At 35.3% G+C, this 9,557-nt stretch overlaps 2 protein-coding genes across 2 annotated transcripts; one reads left to right on the top strand and one right to left on the bottom strand.

Moving 5' to 3' along the window:
* Positions 1-576: 576 nt before the first annotated feature.
* Positions 577-1,866, bottom strand: LOC147541142 (putative calcium-binding protein CML41). The gene has a single exon (XM_086634997.1). It carries the CDS (start codon positions 1,446-1,448, stop codon positions 759-761), a length of 690 nt encoding a protein of 229 aa, XP_086491123.1. The 5' UTR covers positions 1,449-1,866; the 3' UTR covers positions 577-758.
* A 1,487-nt stretch (positions 1,867-3,353) lies between these two features.
* Positions 3,354-7,334, top strand: LOC147541143 (4-hydroxy-3-methylbut-2-enyl diphosphate reductase, chloroplastic-like). Its single transcript, XM_086633386.1, has 10 exons — positions 3,354-3,753; positions 3,844-4,040; positions 4,712-4,891; positions 4,990-5,121; positions 5,239-5,313; positions 5,398-5,503; positions 5,593-5,687; positions 5,880-6,065; positions 6,171-6,257; positions 7,055-7,334. The coding sequence occupies exons 1-10, from the start codon at positions 3,489-3,491 to the stop codon at positions 7,118-7,120; spliced, it is 1,389 nt and encodes a 462-aa protein (XP_086489512.1). The 5' UTR covers positions 3,354-3,488; the 3' UTR covers positions 7,121-7,334.
* The last annotated feature ends 2,223 nt before the right edge of the window (positions 7,335-9,557 follow it).

Consider the following 9,557-nt stretch of genomic DNA (forward strand, 5'->3'; position numbering starts at 1 on the left):
TGTCCTAGTCATCAAATTTAATTTTTGAACTAATAGAAAGCTTTTCTTTCTCAACCACTTTTTCCTATTAAATGTATGTATGACATGTGTATCTACTAGAGTTTTTTAGAGTGTTGCATTGGAGAAGGAATAGAATTAGAGACACTCAAGTTAGCCACATAGGAAAGAGAATCTCAATTGAGACTCAACACATAAGCCAAATAGAGTTTTTTTTAAGTTTTGCATTGGAGATGCTCTTAGTTTAATTTGTAAGTTAAGTCTTGTAATCTCAACTAATTAGATTTATTTTATAAAAAAATTAGTGTTAAAAATAGTATAAATGAAATTAAGCGTGATGAATAGTGGTTTGGTGGGACTTTTAGTGTTTTGTCTTTGGGTTCAACAATTCGAAAACACCAAAAAAATTGGTGAAGATTCCTTTTTGGTGATATTTTTGGTGCCAACCATTGGGATGCTCCGAGTAACCGAGGAGCTAGGTCCTTGTTTCACTACTGTACAATTATAGAATGTGTTTGTCTAACCTATGATGCACAAATCATCTGAGCTTGTGTCTGATTTAGGTTGATCTTGGAACTATTGGAGTCATGTGAGTTAGATTGAGATATTGAAAATAAAAACAAGCACCACACCTTGCCTCCCAAAAAAAAACAAAGTCACAAGAAAATATTCATAACCTCATATGTATCAAACTAAGGTTTCCCTTAATTACAAGTTCATATCAAAGAACTTAGAGAAAGAGAAAGAGTAGTACTAATTAATCAAGCCATCATCTTGTGAAACTCATGGAAATCAAGAATCCCATTGCTATCAAGATCGAAAACTTGTATCATCGTCACACATTGTTCATACGATTTTACGTCTCCTAGGCGATTTAGCATACGTTGTAAGCTCTTTGGTGTTATGCATCCAGATCCTTTCTCACTCTCAAACATCTCAAAAGCCTTTCTTATATCTTCCTCATCATCATGTACCTCTCCTCCTAATACTCCATTATTACTATTACTACTACTACTACTATTACCTAATTGGGATATTGGTAGTGATTGTTTCATTGACACCATGAAATCTTTATAATCTAACAAACCATCCCCATCACTATCAAGATCATCAATAACACTTTGAGCTTCTTCATCTGACATGTGCTCTCCTATTGATACAAAATAAGTTCTTAACTCCAAACTCGATATCTTTCCATCCCCGTCTCTGTCCAAGTATTGAAAAACTTCCTTAAACACGTCTTCTTTCTTCGTTCTTTCTTTCAACGAAAGACGAGAAGATACCAAAGATGATGGTGATGAAACAGTAGTAGTAGTTCTTGGGTATGAAGATGAAGATGATGATGATGAAAATGATCTTTTAAGACGACCAGGGAGATGGCTTATAAGTTTGAAACTTTTGTTTTTTGAAGAAAACCATTTTGAGGCATTTGAAACACTAACACTAGACATTTAATTAAGGATAGTAATAAAACTATATATATTGAAGATAGATACTATGAATTATATGTCAAGATTGAAGTATGAACAACTTATATATATATATACATGTATACAGATAGATAGGATGAATGAGAGTTCACATAAGATCAATTGAGTTAAATAGAAAAGAAAAGAAATGACAAGGAATTGATTTGTTAAAAGATGGGAAATGACTTAACAAGAGAAAGACAAGGAAACTTACAAAAACAAGTTGGGTATGTTTGTGATGATGGGAGAGAGGAAGTTACTATGCAACTTCCCATAGACCGACTTTTCTTGGTTTGATGCCTACACCCTTTTTATTTTCTATATATTGTTGTTGATCTCTTTTCTACCTAATTTTATAATATGGACCTCATGTACATTTAAATATGTAAAGGAAAATTACTACTAATATTGGGGTTGATTCAGGCTAGAGTATGCCGCCGATAGGATTTAAACAGAGAAAGACTCTAACTTTTCTCTCTAAATCTTGTCTGATCACGTGTCACGACCAAGATTTGGCTGAAAAATTGGTCGGACATAGTATCAGAATTGATATATGCCGTGGAGCACTGGGGCTAGTTGGTTTTTGGTAGGAAAAGCGTACCTCTTTTGTTTGTTTGAGAAGTTGCATTATATTATGTGATTAGGTCAAGGGCATAGCTTATAATTACATCATCAAAATGATGTAATATGGGTTGTGTCACGATATAAAAGATGGAATATATTTCAAGAGTTACATGTAGTTGAAAGTGTCCCATTCTTACAACAGTCAACTTGATCAAAACTATGATTTATTGACCCATTTAGGGAGTACTACTTACTATATGTGCTCGAAACCTTAAACCTTGAACAAACTGCAAAAGACGGAAATAGAATTCCATATTTCCATGGGCATCACTCTTTTCTAAAATTGACTTGCAAAAGAAATTGTTCAAGACTTGTATATTTTGTAAGACTTTGTATTTTTTTTCTTGTTGAAAGACTTTGTAGTGACTTTCTTTGTATATAGTAATATATATATAGTCCTTTTTATATATATAAAAATATATAAAAATACATAAAAATTGACTATTGGGTATTTCTGCATATGCGTGTTATCAAAACTAGTTGAAGAGGTGGGACTTTTCTTTATCCTAATGAAGTGACCACTACAAATTAGAGAATTCCATAACAATCTCAGTCTCACTCACAATCTTCACTTCAATTAGTAACCTATCAGGATGAGACTGAGTGTTTCCTAAACTCCGGTACCGAGTATTAGGTAAATACTGAACTCTTTGTGGATGTGGTCATGGCATTACTTGTCTGATAATGACCGTGGGTCTATCTGGCCCACACGTAAACACCAGTTGAAGAGACGATGCTTTCCATCACACTTACAAAGTAACTAGTATCTTTTCCTACAACCAATCTTTTGAAACTATCACCAACAATCTTCAGAGGCGATGTGGGGATTACACTTATAAAGTGCCCCCGTCCAGCCATTTTAAGTCTAGACTAACAATTTTTGTTGAACAAAAAAAACAATTTTTCTCATCACATATACATACATAGTGTGGTTAATGGGCTATATTCGTCTCAAACTAGTCTCGGGCCTATCTCACCGAAACAAAATGCCCAGAACGCCAGTATCCAGACTTGAAGTGCCCATAGATGCCCGAGACGGTGCCTAATCCCACTCCTAGCACCAACATATTGGGACTTTTGAGATGTTAATTGAGACGGTGAAATAAATGTGCCAAGTCTTTTGGGTGCCTTTAAATGCGCCCCTCTTTTTTTGCTCAGACCATTCTCTAAGGACCGGGCAACCTGAAAGTACTCGGATTGGCCTCAGTCCGTGTTGTTCAAGTTGAAAGGGGCATGAGAGAAAGGGGCCTCAGTGAAAAAGAAGGGCACCCAACAGACAAGTAGTGTTTGGCGCGCAACTTCACTTGAGCGCGCCAAAAGAGATAAAACACAAGCAAGCACACAATACTACTACTAGTGGTCCACTTCCTCTCTTCTCTTGCCTCCAAATTTCATGCCATGGCGATTTCTCCTCACTTCTGTCGTTTCTCACTCCCCACTGACCTATCTTTACCGGCAAACCACACCGGAATCGGAATCTTCAGATGCCGGAAACTTTCATCCATCCGTTGCCACGCCGGTGGCGAATCTTCTGCTGAAACTGTCGATTCGGATTTCGATGCTAAGGTCTTCCGTAAAAACCTAACCAGAAGCAAGAACTACAATCGTAAGGGTTTCGGATACAAACAAGAAACCCTAGAACTCATGAATCGAGAGTACACCAGTAAGTTTTCTTTCTTTCTTTTTGGTGGTTTCTGTTTTTAGGCTTCTTTTTTTTTGTTTATTAAATTAGGGTTGCTGCTGTATAAAAAAGGTGATGTTATAAAGACGCTGAAGGAGAATGGAAATGAATATAGATGGGGTAATGTTACTGTGAAACTGGCCGAGTCTTATGGATTTTGCTGGGGAGTTGAACGAGCTGTTCAGATTGCGTATGAAGCTAGGAAGCAATTTCCAGAGGAGAAGATTTGGATTACTAATGAAATTATACACAATCCTACTGTCAATAAGGTACTCCACTAAATTGAGGAAAGTTTTAGAAAGCTAAGACATTAGGGGTGCTAGATATTGAATGAAATACGTCTAAGAATTTGAATTCAATGGGCATTTGGTAATTGTGGGTAGGTTAGTTATGTGGAGAATTGGTAAATAAACATTGGACTTCTGGTACTTGAGATGTATGTATTTGCACTTGTCATGAGCCTGGTTACTTCAGTAGTCGTTTGATTTAAAGAGATTTACGTGTCAATTTATATCTTACTTCTACTTAAGATATCTATGATAGTTTGAATTGTGAATACCTCATAAAATTTCTAATGTCCATGCTCAAGTAAACGAAGTAACCGTGTATGATGTGCCCTCTTTAAATTTTGGGAATTGACAAATCTGCGAAAAATTGGCATAAATTGAATCTTTCCTAACTTCGTTACATCCTTATCTAGGCATCACCTGATCCACCCGAGTAACCTGTCGACTGAATCGGGAATGGGGGTAGACCAATGTGATCTGGAGTTAATATTATATGTAAATAATTATCTATACAAGGGTGATGTGTCCCAGGCTAACTGATCCCAAGTCGACCCCATTTGCAACTGCTTAGAACTCCTTATGTTATTACTTCTTTCTAAATCTAATTGTTTATTATGTAGAATAGTTAAAGGCGTTATGTCTCCTTAATGCAGAGATTAGAGGACATGAAAGTTGAATATATTCCCGTAGGCAACGGGGTGAAGCATTTTGATGTTGTTGATAAGGGCGACGTTGTGATTTTGCCTGCTTTTGGTGCTGCAGTTGATGAAATGTTAACATTGAGTGAGAAAAATGTGCAGATAGTTGATACGACTTGCCCATGGGTGTCAAAGGTCCTCTATCTGGAAACCAACTTGAGTGATTTGTTAAGCAGTTGAACTGATTTAGTTATAATCATCAATTGTTTTTAACTTTATAATATTGTGTGAAGGTATGGAATACTGTTGAGAAGCACAAGAAAGGAGAGTACACGTCAATCATTCATGGTAAATATGCGCATGAGGAGACTATTGCAACTGCATCTTTTGCAGGAAAGTATATTATAGTAAAGAGTATGACGGAGGTACTGCTCTTCTACTTCTTGGTTGCTTACTTTGCTCCTTAAAATCGTCAGGTTTTGAAGACGAGTAGTTATGCTACCCATTAGATCTAAATTGTCTGACTCATTAACTCAAACCAGGCGGCTTATGTATGTGACTATATCCTTGGAGGTGGGCTTGATGGATCTAGTTCGACCAGAGAGGCCTTTCTAGAGGTAGCATTAGTTGCTTATTCTATCTTGATATTAGACCCAAAGTCAAGTTCTGTAAATAATTGTGGTTCATGTTTATTTTGGCAGAAATTCAAATTTGCAGTTTCCAAGGGTTTTGACCCAGATGTTGATCTCATGAAACTAGGCATTGCAAATCAAACGACGATGCTGAAGGGTGAAACAGAAGAGATTGGTGAGTTAGACAGAGTGGCTACAATATGTTCTTACATATGCAAAGTGTCCCCTTGTTGATTCAGGTATATAATTTGTTTGAATTGTCAGGGAAACTGGTTGAACGGACTATGATGCGCAAATATGGAGTAGAAAACATTAATGAGCATTTCATAAGCTTCAATACAATTTGTGATGCCACTCAAGTACTTGACTCTCCCTGATTCTCTGTTTCTTTAACCAAATAAACTACAATGTAGACATTCTTATTTTTCTGATTTTATGTGGATATTCTTAACATAGATATTGTGTGCGTCAATGAGTTTGTCTTTATACTTGAATTGGTGCTACATATACTGGTTTTGATGATCAGTTCTCTGTTTCTTGTGTTCTGTAAGGAGCGGCAAGATGCAATGTACAAGCTGGTGGAGGAACAGCTAGATCTCATGTTAGTAGTCGGGGGATGGAACTCAAGTAACACCTCTCATCTACAAGAGATTGCAGAGGAACGTGGGATTCCTTCATACTGGATTGACAGTGAGCAGAGAATTGGACCGGGAAATAGAATTAGTCATAAGTTGAATGTAAGTTGTTACACAGAGATTCTAAATCTTAAACCGTTTTACTTGCGTATATGTAATCTTCTATGGAGATTTCTCTTAAAGTTGTCTTTTTTGTTATTGTGTCAGCATGGTGAATTGGTTGAGAAGGAAAACTGGCTACCAGAAGGTCCCATCACTATAGGTGTAACGTCAGGTGCTTCTACCCCAGATAAGGTAACCGTCTTTACATAGTTACTCTCTTCCAAATAGGTGTATGTATGACTTAGCAGTGGCAGAGCCACCTTGGACTTGGTTAAAGTTTCAATGGCCTAATTCTTCCTTAGAAATTTCAATCTCTCAAATAAGAAAAAGTAGAGAAATTTAGTTCAGCTCACTAGCTCAGCCAGCTGAATATGGAAATATTTGTATTACAACAGTAATTCTTCCTTAGATTTTAGCTGTATGACTTAGCAGAGGCCTAGCCATCTTAGGCTCGGTTACATCAGTTGTCCCCCTGGACCCCAACACAACTTTGAACTCTTGCCTTTTTCTCTCGTAGAGTTTGAATCTCTCAAGTGAAAACCAGAGAAAACATGTACCAGCTCAGCCAGTTGGATGTGTAGATATTTGTATAATAACCTTAATATATTGGACTAGTTTTTATTTAAACCCAATTTATACAAATGTTATAGGTATACTAAAAGACACTCTATCTTGCACAAGTATATGGGGATTAGGATGATAATTTAAGAGCTTGTAATCTGAGAGAGTAAAAAACTTCTATGTAAATCCCCTCCTCCTTATTTTCACATCAAACAAAAACAATAACCAAATAAAGATATAGCTGAAGTGTAATTCTTGGCTCGATCGATTTGGCTTATATATTTATAGAGTAAGATACTTTATATGAAGCTAAGAGATAATCCATGCTATAAAAACTAGTGAAGTTCTCTGAGTATTCCACTTTTGTACTTATAAGCATTTATGGGTTTCATAGCATAAACTAATATGCCTCCGTTCAAATAACTTAGGTGGTGGAAGATGCTCTTATAAAGGTTTTCGACATCAAACGTGAAGAAGCCATGCAGTTGGTGTAACGACTGGTAAATATTATCATCATCTAGACGCAAGTAGTATGTAAAGTTGTGTTGTATAAGTTGTAAAAATAATATAATTTGACAATAAACCCCTGGAATCAACTGGCATGGGATATCCAGTTCGAATATTCCTACTTGTTATGGGTGGAAGAAGGAAAATCATTGTACTTGAAAGGTTCATTAAATGGAAAAAAGAAGATACTCAGTAGTTAAAGATGATAGTTGGATTCACTTAGGTAGGGACTTCAAAATGTGTTTGCGTTTGTGTTAGATGTGTTTATTTTAGCCCTAAAGTGCGACCGTCAATTCATAACTGAAATTTGAATGAAAACAAACTTTTGAATTATACAGTTTTCGAATAGAATTAGACTTTTAAAAGTAGAAGAGCATATACCTTTTAAACTTCCATAAAAATAACAATAATGATGATGAAGAATATACCAAGAGATATGCTAATTGTACAGAGACACAAAAGCCAAACCCTCACTCAGTAGTTGGCTTCACTTATTATATACCCTAGGAGAGCTGCTATTTGCACAGACTGCACAAACTTACACATTTTTAGCATGGCTGGTGGGTGGAGCTGTGAAAATGTCTGTACTTACATCTCACTTACACCATCATGGCAACATAGCTGTGAAAAGATTCACAAAGTTATTCGACATCATGTGGTCATTTTTTTTTTAATACTCTTACTCTGGTCTACTCAGTAGAGAAACACACATGTAACTCCCAAACTGAATTAGGCTTCACGGTGATCTGCTCATTTTCTCTTACATTTTTCAACGTTTGATTGATTATACAAAGAGTAAACGAGATAAAGATGAACAAAAGAAAAACCCTTGGACAAAACAAACAATTTGATGTGAGTTTTTAATTATCACTACTTGATTACGATGATCCATAATTATTGAAGAAGAAAACAAGAAACTTTAAGATATATTAGATATGCGGAAAATAGAAAACGATAGAGAACCATAGAGACAATGGCAAATTTTTTTTTTTTTGATGAAGGACAATGGCAATTTTGGGTTCCATTGTTTTCAGTTGAAAAATATCTAGTCGAAAGACATTTTCAAAACGAAACGAAACCTTGAATAAAATTAAGCATGGTCGCTTTGGCCAAGATTATAATCATCTTTTGTCACCTCAACTAATATTATCTTCTAGCTTAACTCGTAAAATTTTCTGTAACGAAAAATGTTATCAATAAAAGAAAGCAATATAAATATCTACTGTACGTTCTATGTACTTCATATACCCCAATGTCATGGATAACTGTCATGATTTTTCGAGTGATTATTTAGAAATGCTTCACGCGGATAGGAAGCGGTGCGATACTAAAATTCAAATTCGTGAATATAACACGGGGTCTTTTGTCCTTGTGAATAGAGAGTTTTTTTTTTATCTATAGTAATATTATTTTTAAATGACTCTCAGTAATCTACATAATAAGGGATGAAGGTGTCTTTCCCTGTAGTCCAGATTGAATCTAATGAAGTTTTCTTTTTTTTGATGAAGAATCTAATGAAGTTATATCAAGTGGTTCAAATTTAGTTTATTAAAATTAGATGACGTAAAACAAGAAATATTTTGTATTTTTTTTTTCTTTCGAAAATGGTTCCTAAATTTATGTGTATTTGTGTGGTGAGAAGAAGAATACACGTATGGGATAAACCAATAGTTATCCATTTGGGAAGTGGCTAAGGGTGATTTCATGAAACAAACCGCCTAAAGAGAAAGATGAGGAGAGAGAATAAAAGTATCTTTGAATGATGTCAATGTCAGGACGCGGAGGACCGAGGTTGCTAATCTGTCCTCACTTCTCTTTTTAAGGAAACAAGTAAATGGCACGACATATGATATGTGGGACTAATTTTAATGATGAAGCAGTCTGGGCCCTTGGATTTTATTATGCACTTAAGATTAAAATATAGCCATATACAATTCTTTTCCTGAGTATTTTTCTATGATGTAACTTTCATTCATTAATAAATAACTACTATTTTTTTTTTTTTTTTGTTGTTGAACTAATAAATAACTACTTGTTGAGTTATTAGTTGTGAGTCTTAAAAATCTGACAATCACCTAATGGATAAGGATATAAATCTACCATTTACCAATTCCAAGTTATTAGTTAGAGTATAAACTGATTTTTAAGATGTATGAGTGTCTTTTAAGACAATTCATAACAATTTTGAATAACGAAAATGTTATTTTGCTCCACAAAAAACAATCTGAATGTTCTGGACGAAGCAAATTGCGGATGTCATGATAATGGTATGCCAACGCCATATCCAAGATTGTCTTATTGGTGCCTTCAAGCCAAGTTGCACTGTCCTATGAATATATGTCACCCTTATGACTGGAGGCAAACAAGGAACATGAAATTAGAAGATGACTCCATTTATTAACCTAAATGAACCTAGACTTATGC

Source organism: Eschscholzia californica, unplaced genomic scaffold (genome assembly GCF_041429995.1).
Source record: "Eschscholzia californica isolate CP2 unplaced genomic scaffold, dmEscCali1.0.p SCAF_4, whole genome shotgun sequence".
Taxonomy (NCBI): domain Eukaryota; kingdom Viridiplantae; phylum Streptophyta; class Magnoliopsida; order Ranunculales; family Papaveraceae; genus Eschscholzia; species Eschscholzia californica.

Coding starts and splice junctions, on each gene's coding strand:
- LOC147541142 (XM_086634997.1), bottom strand. CDS start 1,448: ATGTCTAGTGTTAGTGTTTCAAATGCCTCAAAATGGTTTTCTTCAAAA.
- LOC147541143 (XM_086633386.1), top strand. CDS start 3,489: ATGGCGATTTCTCCTCACTTCTGTCGTTTCTCACTCCCCACTGACCTA. Junction 4,892..4,989: donor CTTGCCCATGGGTGTCAAAG/GTCCTCTATCTG, acceptor TATTGTGTGAAG/GTATGGAATACTGTTGAGAA. Junction 6,066..6,170: donor GAATTAGTCATAAGTTGAAT/GTAAGTTGTTAC, acceptor TTATTGTGTCAG/CATGGTGAATTGGTTGAGAA.